The sequence below is a fragment of the Heptranchias perlo genome, chromosome 8 (assembly GCF_035084215.1).
Source record: "Heptranchias perlo isolate sHepPer1 chromosome 8, sHepPer1.hap1, whole genome shotgun sequence".
NCBI lineage: Eukaryota > Metazoa > Chordata > Chondrichthyes > Hexanchiformes > Hexanchidae > Heptranchias > Heptranchias perlo.
Genome location: NC_090332.1, coordinates 68042795 through 68060550, shown reverse-complemented (window position 1 = coordinate 68060550; position 17756 = coordinate 68042795). Strand labels below are relative to the sequence as shown.

General features: G+C 40.7%; 1 protein-coding gene across 1 annotated transcript in view; it reads right to left on the bottom strand.

Moving 5' to 3' along the window:
- Positions 1 to 17756, bottom strand: part of map3k4 (mitogen-activated protein kinase kinase kinase 4) — a 180241-nt gene that overhangs the window by 26915 nt on the left and 135570 nt on the right. The window contains exons 11-19 of the mRNA XM_067989234.1: positions 15239 to 15388; positions 11148 to 11309; positions 7569 to 7702; positions 7403 to 7481; positions 4817 to 4883; positions 3385 to 3481; positions 1976 to 2095; positions 958 to 1058; positions 612 to 692 (exon numbers count right to left, since the gene is read on the bottom strand). Coding sequence (XP_067845335.1) covers positions 612 to 692; positions 958 to 1058; positions 1976 to 2095; positions 3385 to 3481; positions 4817 to 4883; positions 7403 to 7481; positions 7569 to 7702; positions 11148 to 11309; positions 15239 to 15388 — 991 coding nt within the window. The remainder of the gene's footprint in view (positions 1 to 611; positions 693 to 957; positions 1059 to 1975; positions 2096 to 3384; positions 3482 to 4816; positions 4884 to 7402; positions 7482 to 7568; positions 7703 to 11147; positions 11310 to 15238; positions 15389 to 17756) is intronic.

The following is a 17756-nucleotide window of genomic DNA, read 5'->3' as shown; positions in this document are numbered from 1 at the left end:
AAGGCCGTCCACTGTTCAATTACAGCTTTGCCTGCCAATCTTTGATTCCAATTTACCTGGGCCAGATCTGTTCTCATCCCATTGAAAGGATGGCTGTATTGTGAAACATTGCACCTTAAGCGCATTATATTCGATAGCGACTTACTCTCCATACACACAAAATGTACCAACCACTGCTCCCCCGGCAAAATTAACTTCAAAGTTCCGAATGGAAACAACAAGACTGCCAGAAAAATTAATCAGCAAAGCATCTCATACCATCTCTCCTACTATATGGACTACACCATAGTGGCTTTGGAGAATTATGGCATTCTGAAGATGCCTGTTTCATCGTTAGTGGAACATGGCACATTTATCCAGTAAACATGAATGAGCAGTGCTCTCTACTAATTTTGTTTTTCTTTTTACAATGAAGTTACTTCAAATCAGGGATCTTAGGAAATGTGCAGGTGTAATATAATGTTATGTATTTTATTTTTTTTTTAAAAACTTAGTCAAGAAGGCATAACTCCTTTAATGAAAGCATGGCAGCAAAATAAAACTACAAAAGTTTAGAATGATGTCAACTGTGAAATTTCATCAAGTGCATATTACTAGAACGATGCGGTTACCTTTTGACTGACTTAACAGAGAACGAAGCTCCCAGCTTCTTCGGGCACTAATACTTGGATCTCCTTTAGGATATGTAGGTTCTGGGAAAGAGAATGAATTCAAAACAGTCACTCAATTCTACAACTACAAAGTCATTAATGGTGGAAAGATTCCAAACTACACACATTGTAATGATTTCAACCAAACTCCTAAAATCAGTTCAGTCGCAGGGCGGTGAAGTGGTTCAGCTTTTAACATTACATCACCAACAGGTGGCACCACGGAATGGAGGGGCACAGGTTCAGTGTGGCTGTATTGTGAAACATTGCACCTTAAGTGCACTATATTCAATAGCGACTTTCTTACCTTCGCGGTCTTCAGTGGGACTGGAGTGTCGGCTCAGTGACTTGAACTGCAGCTCAGCTGCTATGGATGCTAGGCGGTCATTTTCGGGCACATTCGAACCCCTATTTTTGAAGAAACAAAACCACATTAGAAACATTCCAACACATCTCATACCGTCTGCATTTCAACACATTTCAAACTTTTAGTGGCAATATACTTTGTGCTGGGTCATATGAACATCTTTGATTTTTCTTTATATATAAACAAACCCCTTCCCCAGTGCATTTCCAGGGAGTAGAGCAGGGGGGAGTTACTTCAGACTTCCTGTCACCAACCATACTATTCCTGCTCTGTTAATCAAATGAGACACCAAATGGCAGATAAAAAGTCCCAGATGCCTGTCGCAATGCTTACAGTGAGAAGGGGTGCAATATCAGCCTCTGCAGGCATGTTAGTCCAAAATGGCAGGCACATGAAGTGAGCTTCCAGCTGCTCAACCGTCGACAGTAAGTGCAGACAACCCAAAGAGAAGCACATTTTCAGACACTACCGATGAGTGATTGAGTGCTTGTAAGACCCTTGAGGACACAATGTTACTTACAGCTTGCTGCACATATTTTTCTATTCCGAACAATTGTCTCGTACAGCTTCTGATGAAAATCACTACATAACCGATACAGTATTCTTGACTCAAGACAGGGAACATTTCATATCAGTGAATGTAAAAACTTTCCATGAAGGGTCACCCAGTGAACTGTACTCTTGACAACACATTTAAATCAAAGACCAACATAAAAGATTTCAATAATACCAGCCTGCTTTTTTCTGCAATGTGGGAATTTAGTGCTAAAAAAGATTGAGTTATCAGAAAATTTGAATTAAGCAACTTTTAGTTGAATAGACTGCATGTTACTGCAATGCCCCTTTCATAGCAGGAACACTAGATTAAACATTTCTCCCAATTAACATACGAAAAGTAAGAATGCTGCAGATGTCTAACGCCACACTTGGCATCTGTTCATGCTCTGGGTGAAACTACCTTATTTCATTTGCGGTGCCTGCAGACTTGGTGTGATTGAGGTCACCACCAGCTATAGGGGCTGAGCGAATGACAGCAGCAACACATTGGTTCCGCACTTCAGAGCCAAGACTCCTCGGGCTGTAACAAGGAGAAATTTTAGAAAACAGTTCAAGAACATACAAATATAACTGACAATTACTACAAGAAAAATAAATGACGATTTCATAGTTTATTTCTGTAGTATTCATATTTGTGGTTTGATGCTACTTTAAGAGAAAGCTCAGAATCAATTGAACAAATATTGGCAAACTGACAATGTGCTCTTATTTATGTACTGAATATACCACAACCACAAAAATAACTATAATCGTCTTAAAGCTGTTCTGCAGTATGACTGATGGAGTTTGACCACTATTGCTAATGATTTTAGCTAGTTTTTTATACTATGCTTTTTTTCCACTGCTGCTGCAGGTTGCTAGGTTATTGCATAGCGACCATAACAAGATGATAATAAAGTGCAGCAGCAGAGAGCAACATGAATGCTATAATCGTCTAGTGAGGTCTAAGAGTTAAGCATTTTTTCTAGTTATAAACTGGCTTAGTGAGGATCTGAAAATTAACTCAGTTACATAGAACATCACTGATAAAATATTATCTGATTAAAGCTGAAATATCAGATCCCTAAATTGTGGAAGGCAGAACTTTTAAGGTAACATTTTGACCTTCAGTACACGCCATTAGAAACCAGAGGTTAACATACTATTGGTAACAAACATCTACCAGCAGGTTACCAAGTGCAGTAAAATGGACCGTCTAGCCCTCGATTTAAAATAGATTAAGTTTAGAATTTGGCTGCTGCTCTCAAGAAAAGTCATGTAACAATGATCTCATGCACGTACTAACAGCATGCAGTACAAGTGACACGTCATTATAAATGCTGAGAGCAGATAGCAAAACCAAAGCATCACAGACAAGATCATATGTGAAATACTTCATGAAAGAAATAACTTCAATTACCACATTTAGTAACCAGCATGGTTATTGGTCAGAGAGACTGCAAGAGGACAGCTATTGGTCACAGAGAGTGCAAGAGGATGACTGGTATAATAATTTTGGTTGGATTAGTTTGAGTTTAGTCAACATTCAAATACACACTATAGGCATTTGCAGAATCTCTGCTAGGAGTCTGCTTCTCACGAATCAATGTAACCAAGAACACTGCAATCAGACATTACTGAAGAAATCTGGGTAACTTAATTAACTTGGTCTGGCAAATAGTTTTTTGTATTAGAAAAGTAATTTTGTTTGACGCTGCCATTGTATTCAAAGAATCACTTAACAGATGATGAAAAATGTTAAGTCAATAAAATTTCCAGCCCTGCTCTGAGATGTGCCGAAGTGAAGAGACACGATATGGAGTACTATACCTGAATCCCTCAGGTGTAGGGATGATGAGGTGTGGATTTGGTGGGTCACTATGGCATCGGGGTACTTTGATAGGGCGGGGGCTGTTTCGATGAATTCCTGGAAGGTACACATTAAAGTTAACGCAAAATCACACATTTATTGGGCCCACATCTGTAATATCATTAAACATAATGCCCAGCGAGTTATGATCTGGAATGTGCTGCCTGAAAGGGTGGTGGAAGCAGATTCAATAGTAACTTTCAAAATGGAATTAGATATATACTTAAAATGAAAAAATTTGCAAGGCTATGGGGAAAGAGCAAAAAAATGGGACTAATTGGATAGCTCTTTCAAAGAGCTGGCACAGGCACGGTATCCTTCTGTGCCGCAAGATTCCATGATACTATAATCTTTGCCATTTTTTCCCCCCAATTCAACCAAGTTTATGACAAACTGTTTTGTAATAACTTATTTGATGATTCACATCATAAAAAAATGGACTTTTATCCACGGTGTTAATTGTATCCATATGATTTATATCAATTAGTGTTAATTGTATTCAGGTGGTGTGCATCAATTGGGGACACTCATCCATTTATATGGGAGCTTATCTAGGGTGTGGTGTGGGTAATGTGGATCTGTGTGAATAAAGGCTTGGAAGCAAATGAAGACCAGGCTCTGGTATTCTATCCTTCACCACCTGGCTATCTAATTTTTAACACATAGGGTTTAAAATGAATGCTATAAATGTACCACAGACAGGACTGTTTTGTTACTAAATTGTATTACTCCACTTCAAATATTATTTTATACTTTTTAAAAGCACTTTTTAATTAAAATCAGCATGGTCAAGTTTTCCAGGACAATTTATTAAAATAATTACCACTATCACAGATACTGAAATTCTTTAGGACAATTTCTTTTTTAGACTTACTTGAATGGTTTGGCATTTTTCCCAGATATGCTACCTGAACTGCCAATTCCAAACAGAAGTAGGACGTCTAAACAGAAACCAATCTTACTGGCATACAAGATCGATGAGGGAAAGTGACTCGTTGTACTATCAGCGCCATCTTGCTGCCAATACCCATTATTATAGCACAAGAACAAGCAGGACACTGAGCTTGCATACCCGTCCAATCGAGTTTGAGGGGACACTCAGCAAGGGAGGAAGTAGGATCAGAAGCGAGGGCATGGGACTTCTGGCGGGGGCCCAAAAGGATGGTTTTGGCCTTGCCATGCTGAGCTACAAGAAATTCTGGCTCAAACCACAACCTGATGTCAGAGAGGCAGACTGACAACACAAGTTATATAAAAGAATGGGAGTGGCGAGGTAGAGTTGGGCATCATTGGCATATAATGGCAATATTCAATAGTATTAACTAAAATGCCAATCTGACAACAAACAATTGTTATCAGCCACATTAATTATACAACACCCCAAGCACAAACCTGTCACAGGGCTGTGAGGCTTTCCTATCACATGACTGATGCACTCATTCATTAGAGACTGCAAACTCTGCAAAAAGAAAAATATAGGATACTTTTAAACACCAGAGCTCCAACAAAGGTTTAGAATTCTCAGTTAAAATTTTTGGCGAATGAGCTGACTAACAGAAAAGTACCTTTGCGACCCCATGAACATACCATAAAAAAGTCTAAGTTGCAATGACATCAAAGTCACACACAGCCAAAGATTTCACTGGAGTATTTCCCAGAAAATAAAAACCTATGTCAGTATGTAATGTACTCACTGAATACTAACTGTCCACACCAATAAAATGAGTTCAATTTGTTAAATATTTAAAAGGAATACACAGTGAAGGGAAGGCTCTCAAAAATCTTTTCTCCCACTTCCATAACTGTTTAGTTTATATTTTATTTCATGAGCAGTGTATCTGTTACAATCAGTCTTTTGGATGTAAAAGATCCCATGGCACTATTTCGAAGAAGAGCTGGGGAGTTCTCCTGGTGTCCTGACCAATATTAGACTTTTAGGGGGTACTATAGACCCCCAAACAGTCAGAGAGAGATGGAAGAGCAAATATGTAGGCAAATTTCTGAGAAGTGCAAGAACAATAGGGCAGTGATAGAAGGGGTTTCAACTACCTTAATATTAACTGGGATACAATCAATGTAAAAGGTAGAGGGGGCGCAGGATTCTTAAACTGCATTCAGGAGAACTTTTTTTTAGGGAAAGGTAAATTTTACTAAGCTGAGAAGTGATTTAGCAAAAGTGGACTGGAAACAGCTACTTGTAGGTAAATTAGTGTCAGAGCAGTGGGAGGCATTCAAGGGGGAAGATAGTGAGGGTTCAGAACAAACACGATCCCACAAAGAAAAAGGGTGGGACTGCCAAATGTAGAACCCCCTGGATGAGGAGCATACAGGGTAAGATACAGCAAAAAAAAGGAAGCTTATGTCAGATACCGAGAGCTAATACTGCAGAAGCCCAGAGGAAAATTAAAAAAGGAAATTGGGAAAGCAACGAGAGGGCATGAAAAAATACTGGCAAGTAAAATCAAGGAAATCCCAAAGATGTTTTATAAATACATAAAGAGCCAGAGAAGTGTGAGGTAATGCATTTGGGGAGGGCGAACAAGGCAATGGAATACACGATAAATGGGAGGATATGGAGAAGTGTAGAGGAGCAGAGGGACCTTGGAGTGCATGTCCACAGATCCCTGAAGGTAGCAGGACAGGTTATGAAAGCATACGGGATACTTTCCTTTAATAGCAGAGACACAGAATATAAGAGCACGGAGGTTATGCTAGAACTGTATAAAACACTAGTTGGGCCACAGCTTGAGTACTGCATACAGTTCTGGTCACCACATTACAGGAAGGATGTGATCGCGCTAGAGAGGGTATAAAGGAGATTTACGAGGATGTTGCCAGAGCTGGAGAATTTTAGCTCTGAGAAAAGATTTGATAGGCTGGGATTGTTTTCTTTGGAATAGGAGGCTGAGGGGAGATTTAATTGAGGTGTATAAAATTATGAGGGGCCTCGATAGAGTGGATAGGGAGGATCTATTTCCCTTAGCAGAGGGGTTAGTGACCAGGGGGCATAGATTTAAAATAACTGGTAGAAGGATTTGAGGGGAGCGGAGAAGAAATTTTTTCACCCTGAGGGTTTTGGGGGTCTGGAATTCACTGCCTGAAAGAGTGGTAGAGGCAGAAACCCTCAACTCATTTAAAAAGTACTTGGATGTGCACCTAAAGTGCAACATCCTACAGGGCTACAGACCAAGTGCTGGAGAGTGGGATTAAGCTTGATAGCTCTTTTTTTGCCAGCACGGACACGATCGGCCGAATGGACTCCTTTCGTGTCGCAATTTTCTATGACTATTTATCCCTCAACCAACATCAATGAAAAAAGAGATTATCTGGTCATTTATCTCATTGCTGTTTGTGGGACCTTGCTGTAAGTAAATTGGCTGCTGCTTTTCCTACATTATAACAGAGACTACATTTCAAATGTACTTCATTGGCTGTAAAGCACTTTGGGACGTCCTGAGGATGGGAAAGGCGCTGTATAAATGCAAGTCTTTCTTTTCTTTCTAATGCTTTGTGAGCAGTTTCAGAGCAGGTGTTGCAAGCTTGGGAGTACTCAGATACAGAGTACAGCACCTTACAACTTCAGCACGGACTAGCAGGCACTACGTTTATACTTCACATGGGATTAAAAGTGGAGAAGCACAGTTAGCTGGGACGATAGCATTTATACCTCATTATAATTGGTCTGCATCATGGTCAAGCACAGTGGTGGACCAAGAATAACCAAGTAAAATGATCCCCGTAAGACAAAAAAATCGTGAACCAAAAAAACCCAAATGGTTCACATTTAGCCAGGAAGCCAGCAGAGACTAGGGCGTGACTTAAGTACTACCTTTGCGCCCATTTCCTGAAGCATCTCTGTCGGATGACTGACTTATTGACAAAACATCCAAACATGACCACCAGGTTCTGTGACACATTGTGTAGATCACAAAAGGTGGGTGTGATTATTTTTAAAAAAGGTACATAAAAGCAATTTACCAGGAAGTCATCTTCTGGAAGAGCTGAAATAAATCCTGGTTCAATCGCCTGAAGGAAATCAAAGCCCTGAGTTGCCCACCTGCAAACAGACCATAAATTAGAAGGATAATATTGATCTGGAGGAAGAGACTGCAAAATTATTTATTTTTATCAAGATATTTCTAACCTGGGTCTTGTTCCCCTCCCGCTTTCACATTTTGTAAGGACATAGGTCATCCATTTTCTAGCAAAGGTTATAAATTTGTCCCCCATCTTTTGCCTGAATTCTCCAGACATCAGGCGCACAACTTCTTTGTGATACTGGAAAGACATAAGTAAATTTAAAACATATATAGATGTAAGTATATTGAGTATTTTACTGCAGTTTCAAAAACATGTTTTGCTTAGGAAGGTGAAACCAAGTCCAAAACCTTTCAATAAGTAAAGGTGTCACAAGATATAAGAGCAATGGTGACAGAGGGATTATTATGGAAACTATCTGCCCTGTCTACGACTGGAGATCAAATTCAGCTCCCACTAGTGGCAATGGGCAAAACTGAGGCAGGTGGAGTTCAATGTGGGGAAGCGCAAGGTCATCCACTTTGGATCTGAGAAAGACAAACTGGAATATTTTCTTAACGGTGAGAGACAAGGAGCTGTACCCAAATCATTAAAAGCTAATGCACACATACAAAAAGTAATCAAAAAGGCCAATGGAATTGGCCTTTATCTCAAGGGGAATGGAATGCATAGGGAATGGAATGCATAGGGAAGGAAGTGATGCTTCAGTTGTACAGCCATGATGTGGAGATGCCGGTGATGGACTGGGGTTGACAAATGTAAACAATTTTACAACACCAAATTATAGTCCAACAAATTTATTTTAAATTCCACAAGCTTTCGGAGGCTTCCTCCTTCGTCAGGTGAACGGTGTGGAAATGAGATTTTCGAATCCTTCGCATTTTAAAATCACAGAACAATGCCTGGTGATTACTGCCCGTTGCCAAGGCAATCACAGTGAGCAGACAGAAAGGTGTCACCTAAAAAGGCCACCGAATATACAAACCCCCAAAAAAAAGAGAGAAAGAGAGAAGGAAGACAGTCAATGACCCGTTATATTAAAAACAGATAACATTTGTTCGCTGGTGGGGTTACGTGTAGTGTGACATGAACCCAAGATCCCGGTTGAGGCCGTCCTCATGGGTGTGGAACTTGGCTATCAATTTCTGCTCAACGATAGTAAGAACGGGATATGATGCTCGACTCATCGATCGACAGTTCCGACAGGCCACAGCAAAAAATCGCGTAGACCTCCTCAGAAGACTAACACGGGACGCAACCAACAGAGTACCCTTCGTCGTCCAGTACTTCCCTGGAGCGGAGAAACTACGCCATGTTCTCTGCAGCCTTCAACATGTCAATGATGACGACCACCTCGCTATGGCCATCCCCACACCTCCACTACTCGCCTTTAAACAGCCACCCAACCTCAAACAAACCATCGTTCGCAGCAAATTACCCAGCCTTCAGGAGAACAGCGTCCACGACACCACACAACCCTGCCACGGTAACCTCTGCAAGACATGCCAGATCATCGACACAGATACCACCATCACACGAGAGGACATCACACGAGAGGACACCACCCACCAGGTGCACGGTTCATACTCCTGTGACTCGGCCAACGTTGTCTACCTCATACGTAGCAGGAAAGGATGCCCCAGAGCATGGTACATTGGCGAGACCATGCAGACGCTGCGACAACGGATGAACGGACACTGTGCAACAATCGCCAAACAGGAGGGTTCTCTCCCTGTCGGGGAACACTTCAGCAGTCATGGACATTCAGCCACCGACCTTCAGGTAAGCATACTCCAAGGCGGCCTTCGAGACACACGACAACGCAAAATCATTGAGCAGAAATTGATAGCCAAGTTCCGCACCCATGAGGACGGCCTCAACCGGGATCTTGGGTTCATGTCACACTACACGTAACCCCACCAGCGAGCAAATGTTATCTGTTTTTAATATAACGGGTCATTGACTGTCTTCCTTCTCTCTCTCTCTCTTTTTTTTGGGGGGTTTGTATATTCGGTGGCCTTTTTAAGTGACACCTTTCTGTCTGCTCACTGTGATTGCCTTGGCAACGGGCAGTAATCACCAGGCATTGTTCTGTGATTTTAAAATGCAAAGGATTCGAAAATCTCATTTCCACACCGTTCACCTGACGAAGGAGGAAGCCTCCGAAAGCTTGTGGAATTTAAAATAAATTTGTTGGACTATAACTTGGTGTTGTAAAATTGTTTACATCAGTTGTACAGAGCCTTGGTCAGACCCTAGATGAAGTCAGTTTTGGGCACCGCACCTCAGAAAAGATATTCTGGCTTTGGAAGGGGTATAGCACAGATTCACCAGAATGATAGCAAGGCTTAAAAGGCTAAATTATGAGGACAGGTTGCATAAACTTGGCTTGTATTCTCATGAGTTTAGAAGGTTGAGGGGTGATCTAATCAAGGTATTTAAAATGATAAAGGAATTCGATAAGGTAGATGCAGAGAAACTATTTCCTCTGGTGGGGGAATCCAGAACAAGAGGGCATAATCTTAAAATTAGAGCTTGGCCATTCAGGAGTAATATCACACAAAGGGTAGTGCAAATCTGGAACTTGCTCCCCAAAAGGTTACGAATGCTGGGTCAACTGCAATTTTCTGGACAGAGATCTATAGATTTGTGTTAGGTAAAGGTAACAAGGGATATGGAGCAAAGGTGGGTAAATGGAGTTGAGGTACAGATCTAACTGAATGGCGGAACAGGGTCAAGGGGTTGCATGGCCTACTCCTGTTCCTATAGGCCTCCTCTCTTTGGGGATTCCTCATGAAATGAGTGTGAGCAGTTTCTAGTGGGTAGAGTTAAACGGCATAAAACTTCAAAGGCACAAATTGATAATAAATTATCATTCCAATATTGTTCTGGTGCAGTAGGGGGTACATCAGAGATGGCGGCTGTGCTCTATCTTTACAGTGAGTACTTAATGAATGAATACGCAAATTGAAATCTCTAGAATGGGCAGAGACAAAAAAGATTTTTTTTTAAAAAGTTAAATGGTCACCAATCTCAAACTTGCTTTAAACTGAACTGTTATTATTGACAGGAAAAACAGCATCAAAACTAAAGGGGCATTCTGAGTAATATAAGCACCAACTTGCAAGAAAAGTAAGTGGAGTTTTGAAAACAACCTCAATGGTCCAGGCTACGAAGCACTTGTTTGGTAACAAGTGGCCTGCAGGTTCAAGCCTCAGGGCTGCTAGTAAATTGAATCTGCCTACCTCAGTATAACTGATCGACACATGTTGCTATATGGAGCATCATGCAAAGACGCAGTATTCCAAAATAATATCAATCATCTCTCCTTGATTAAGTTGAGCCACAGCCAGTTAATCATAAAGCAATATTGATAACAACTGTGGGGGGGCAGGGGGATGGGGAAATTGCACCCTGCAATCCCAGCTAAGGCAGTGGTAACTAACTTGTAAAAGTAAATCAATTTTTAAAGAAGTACGCAACTTAATGACACAAAAGAAATTATTTCTAAAAACCAACAGTTTAGATCAGATTTCATTATAACTATCAATTGTGCTGTGTAACAGCTGCAGGCAATTAAAAAAAGTTTAAAGCTCAATTAGCTCATTTTAAAGGCATTTTGTTAGAATAGGCTTCTTTTATAGCTTGTTTTTTTTAAAAAAGTCAAGTGTGTCAGGAACATTACCTCAAAACCAAAGTTATAGCTTTGAATCATGGTTTCCCTGTAGTATTGCTGTAAAGTTGCACATTCAGATTCATCCATTTCAGCTTCAAACTCGGAATTAAACATCTTGTCAATCCTATCAATCGCATTACTAATCTTATTGCACAGCAATAATGCTTCATGCTGAAATTTAAATTGGAAATCATTAGGGAAACGACCCAATTATCGTGCAGTAGGTTCAAGACCTTTTTCAAGTTAATACTTCTGCTCAAAACTCAATGACATTCAAACATAACACAGAAGGAACAAACAGCATCTCACTGCAATGGTGAAAGCATATACCCCACACAGTTCCAATCTACTGACATTGCTGTTCTCTAAAGAGTAAAGGATTTTGTAATATGTGTATTGGATTACTGATGTTTATTACTTCTTATTGCAATTTCAACTGATAAATGTATAAAAATGCACATTATGTGAAAAAGGAGTTTAGTGAAAGTAAACGTGGGTCCCTCAGAGGCAGAAATAGGAGAAATTATAATGGGGTTAAGGAAATGACAGCGATCTTAAACAAATATGTCTTCACAGAAGACACAAAAAACATACCAGAAATAGTGGGGAACCAAGGGTCTAATGAGAGTGAGAACTTAAAGTAATTAAGATCAGTGAAGAAAATGTACTGGAGAAATTAATGGGATTAAAAGCTGACAAATCCCCTGGACCTGATGGCCTACATCCTAGGGTGGCTGCAGAGATTTTGATCTTCCAAAATTCCCTAGATTCCAGAACAGACCCATGGACTGAAAGGTAGCAAATGTAACCATGTTATTCAAGAGAGGGAGAGAGAAAACAAGTAACTATAGGCCACTTAGCCTGACATCAGTAGCAGGGAAAATGCTAGAATCTATTAAGGAAGTAGTATCAGGGCACTTAGAAAATCATAATATGATTAGGTAGCGTCAACACGGTTTTATGAAAGGAAACAGTGTTTGACAAATCTATTAAGAGTTTTTTTTGAGGGCATAACTAGCAGAGTAGATAAGGGAGAACCAGTGGATGTTGTATATTTGGATTTTCATAAGGCATTCGATAATTTCCCACTAGAGGTTGTTACACAAGATTAGGACTCATGGGATTGGGTAATATATTAGCGTGGATTGAGGATTGGTTAACGGACAGAAAAGAGTAGGCATAAACAGGTCATTTTTGGGTTGGCAGGTTGTAACTAGTGGGGTGCCTCAAGGATCAGTACTTGGGTCTCAGCTGTTTACAATATATATATCAATGACTTAGATGAGGGGACTGACTGTAATGTATCCAAGTTTGCTGACGATACAAAGCTAGGTGGGAAAGTAAGCTGTGAGGGGGACGCAAAGAGGCTACAAAGGGATATAGGCAGGTTAAGTGTGTGGGCGAAAATGTAGCAGATGGAGTATAATGTAGGGAAATGTGAAATTATCCCCTTTGGTAGGAAGAATAGAAAAGCAGAATTTTTTTTTTTAAAGTGAGAGACTAAGAAATGTTGGTAGTCAGAGGGATTTGGGTGTCCTTGTACACTAATCATGGAAAGTTAAATATAGGGCTCTAGTGAGATCATACCTGGAGTACTGTGTACAAATTTGGTCTCCTTACTTAAGGAAGGATATAGTTGCCTTAGAGGAGATGCAACAAAAGTTCACTAGATTGATTCCTGTGATGAGAGGGTTGTCCTATAAGGAGAGATTGAGTAGAATTGGCCTATATTCTCTGGAGTTTAGAAGAATGAGAGGTGATCGCATTGAAACGTGTATAATTCTGAGCATCTATCCTGTCAAGCCATCTGAGAGGTTGTTTACCCTCGTTGGAGAGTCTAGGGTCATAGTCTCAAGATAAAGGGTCGGCCACTTAGGACCGGGATAAGAAAAAATTTCTTCACTCAGAGGGTTGTGAATCTTTGGAATTCTCTACCCCAGAAGTCTGGATGCTCAGTCATTGAGTATATTCAAGATTGAGATCGATAGGTATTTGGACACTAAGGGAATCAAGGGATATGGGGATAGGGCGGGAAAATGGAGTTGAGGTAGAAGATCAGCCATGATCTTATTGAATGGCGGAGCAGGCTCGAGGGGCCGTATGGCCTACACATGCTCCTATTTCTTATATTCTTATGGATTGTAAGATTAATACTTCATGAACCCTTTCAACCCAACATCAGTTGAAATTTTATTTTAAAAATTTTTCCTCACCCACAATTTGGGAGTTCTAAAAATATTGATGCAAAGTACAAAGTTTGAGAGAGTTATGTTCTTTATAAAATTAACAAAAATATTCTTTCATTGAAGTGGAGCATTGGTGACCATACTGGAAGAAGTTTTAACATTACTTTCTTGCAATGTGAGTGCTCTCAAAAATCATCAAATGAGGGAACACGAAAATTTAAAAGACCTGATCCAAATATATGTTCAAGATTATGCAATGGGCACACTTACTTAAATTAGGGAAAAGTTGTCTTTAAAGAACTGGTTTACAGGAACACAGTTCACCTCGAAGACTTAGAAGTACTTCCCATTGTTCCTTCAAGGCTCACAATACAAAGTCATCAGAACAGCAACAAAACATTAGCAGTGAAAGTTAAAATTACGACAAACACAAGGATACAAATTTAATTATTTTTAAGCACAGTAGGAACTGCCCTCATTCCAGCAACTTCCTGATTGAGTGCCAGCCCAAGGCTACTTTCCAAATCTTTATTCCTTTTGCCATTCGTTTCCTACACTGTAGTTTTTTTTTCCAGTTGTCTCATATCTCGTCCTTTTCACATTCCTATGAACACCCAGTGCTATTTCTTAGCCAAGATGGTGAATAGCTGACCTGCCCAAATAACACCACCAACACCCTGTGGCAATCTGCAAGTCTGTGGTGACTTGCTCTTAGCTACAGTCTCACTATGACCAAAGTTGAGAACTCCACTGTTTGAAGAAGTGTAAATCCACAACTATCACTGCATGGCACAGTGGGCAGAACTTTCAAATTCAGCAGGGGCGGTAGCGGATCGCTTGGTCATTTTCCGCTAAAGAACAATCAGGCATAATGAGCAGCCGATCTGCTACAGTTCGTTTGATGCCCCCAATGAAGTTGAAAGTTCCGCCCAATATGTTGGTGAACACACACCCTCTGATATCAGCTCACAATGGTCACACATGATGTTGTTGATGAACACACACACCCGTTCATATCTGCACACTATGGTCACACATGACAGGAATGTTGGTGAACACACAATCAAATTTGATAACAACCTTCTGGGGAAGAAAGAGTACACTGCAACCTACCAATGTGTGATACATTAAGTTGGTGAACACAGTCATTCCATCACCAGGTCACCTGATTATCCATCATTACAAGTGGCAAGTACCTACAGAGGCAGACATCAGTTGGGGCCAATGAACTATTGCAGTAAACATGCTGGAGCTTCACCAAGCATTAAAATCACTTAAAATATCACACTTAACTTTAAGGTCACAAATGAGGCATTACTTACATTATTTTTTTTTAAGGTTTATCGTAACATTTTGATCATGTTAAACTTGAACATTCCAAATATTTCGGTTGCAGGGTTGTAACAAAGAATGGGTTACAACTAATCTTCGTTGAACACTGATTCAATGCTTTACTACTGGCCCCAATTCTGGTTTCCCTGGACTTGACTGTGCTTAACTGACTTCTCACTGCTTCTGGCTCCTAATGTACTTGCATTCAAAGCTTCAAAGCCTCAAAACAGATTTCTTACAGTCTTAGTTCCAAATGTAACAATAAAGTATGCCTAGGTATAGAAATTGTCTGTTCTGATCTAATATAATTAAACACAGGCTGAGGATAAAATACAATATGTTGGGGCTGTGATATAGAGGAAACAAGCTTCAATAAGTAACTTAGATGACAGTCACATTCACTTCTTCCTCTCAACAATACATTTGCTATTTTTAAAAAAATGAACAGCTCTAAAAACCACGATGTTCCATTGAGCAGCTTTGAATTGTCCACAGTATTGAACTAGTATTGTGGTATCTGTTCTTAGTTACACAGTTCTAAAGCATGGGCATATAAATAAAACTGAACAAGGCAGAATATACCTTCAGCTGCTCCAGAGCTTTGGCTATGAAAGGCTGGCTGGATGTCTGTTCACGGCGCAAAGAGATTAGACTTTCTATGGATTGTTGAAATGTCTTCCGTTGACTCACAAGATGGGAAGACTGCATTACGACCAGCAATAAGTTACTAATCTGAGGAGAGGTAAAGTAATAAGAATAAAAAAATAACTTTGCAGATTAAGCTGTGACAATTTATTCAAATTCAAATTTAGAGTACTGATGTGGCATGTAATTTTGTATTTCTGATAAAATTATTCCAGCACTCAATTAACCAACAGAATCTAGTTATTTCACAGATGATGGAAAGAGTTAGCTATATTCATTCACTATCCAACCACATTAAAGAGACCAATCAAGCCATCAGAAGACCAACAGCAGAATGATAATTAACAGGATATTTTACACACAGGGCGAAATACCATAGAATCATAGAAGTTACAACATGGAAACAGGCCCTTCGGCCCAACATGTCCATGTCGCCCAGTTTATACCACTAAGCTAGTCCCAATTTCCTGCACTTGGCCCATATCCCTCTATACCCATCTTACCCATGTAACTGTCCAAATGCTTTTTAAAAGACAAAATTGTACCCGCCTCTACTACTGCCTCTGGCAGCTCGTTCCAGACACTCACCACCCTTTGAGTGAAAAAATTGCCCCTCTGGACCCTTTTGTATCTCTCCCCTCTCACCTTAAATCTATGCCCCCTCGTTATAGACTCCCCTACCTTTGGGAAAAGATTTTGACTATCTACCTTATCTATGCCCCTCATTATTTTATAGACTTCTATAAGATCACCCCTTAACCTCCTACTCTCCAGGGAAAAAAGTCCAAGTCTGTCTAACCTCTCCCTATAAGTCAAACCATCAAGTCCCGGTAGCATCCTAGTAAATCTTTTCTGCACTCTTTCTAGTTTAATAATATCCTTTCTATAACCACTAATTTAAAAAAAACAAATACAATTATTCATTGATGGTTAAGCAAACTTAACTACAAATATTTAGTCTGCCACCCCTCCCGGCTCCAAATCCGATCACTCCTAACTTAACACAAAGTCCGCAGTTAATTTTTCTTTTTACATTGGGAGCATTTATTGATTTTTTTTAAAAAAAACATTACCTTGTGAAAGTGAATGATGAAATGTCATTCTTTGAATTTATAATAGTTACCTTAATATTCCCTTATTCCTTAAAATCTAGTTTAATCCTTTCAGTTCTGATCTCTTCTTGGGATTTTGTATCCATGGGGAGGCTTTTAAAATCTTGACCTCATACTGAGACTGAACAATAATTAATTACAATAATAATGATACTGATATTTAAGGAGTAGCCTGTGCTACTATTGTAATGCTAGTGGATCTCCTGTGGCACTGCTCAGCATCACACCCAGACCTCAAAAGCCCCACTCCCCAATATTACTGTACCCCACCATCATCCCAGTGCTCCAAGCACATATCAGAGATGCTACATAACACAGGGATTGTTTCTTACATGACTTACAGCAAGACTAGCAATCACACAGCATACCAAGACCTACTCTTTGTAAGGCCCTCCTCTGCATTATTCTCTCCCTTCCACCCCTCGCTCTTTCTTCCCCACACACTCTCTCCCCACACACCCAGCCGTATCTTCTCTCCTTTACCCATTAATAGAAAATCCCAAAAGCCTGTGAGGTAACATTTTTTTTTATTGTAAACAAACCACAATCATGAACTTTTGCTCAGATAAATGATGCAAATAACTATATACGAGGTTGTTTATTTATAAAATTTATGAGAGATAGGCCCTCCCCACTCCCCCTCACTCACTCTCAGCAATACTAGTCTGGTCTGACTTTTGCTTGAGATGTACAGATCTGAATAAAGGTGTCTGGGGTCTCTTGTCCCCCTGCATTCTTACTAAACTTGAACAGCAATTAAACACAATGCCACTTCGCCCTCATCCCCTCCACTCTACTGGAAATTCAGCCACAAGGCCAAGGAGAAAATTGGCAAGTATTAAGAGCGACATGAAAGTTTCACAAATGCTCATCCTGTTCTTTCAGGCTTGCCTGATCGATCATTCAACCAGAGTAGCTCCTGGCTCACCTACCTAGCCACAATGCTACCTGGCCCTCCCGCTTGCTCGCCCCCTCTGAGTGCTTCACCATTAGTCTTGCTCAACTGAAATGTTCCACAGCCTGCAAGGATGAGGGAATGGGTGGGCGGGGGCCGAGAGAGAGAGGGAGGAGAGGCCGAGAGAGAGGGGGAGGAGAGGCCGAGAGAGAGGGGGAGGAGAGGCCGAGAGAGAGGGGGAGGAGAGGCCGAGAGAGAGGGGGAGGAGAGGCCGAGAGAGAGGGGGAGGAGAGGCCGAGAGAGAGGGGGAGGAGAGGCCGAGAGAGAGGGGGAGGAGAGGCCGAGAGAGAGGGGGAGGAGAGGCCGAGAGAGAGGGGGAGGAGAGGCCGAGAGAGAGGGGGAGGAGAGGCCGAGAGAGAGGGGGAGGAGAGGCCGAGAGAGAGGGGGA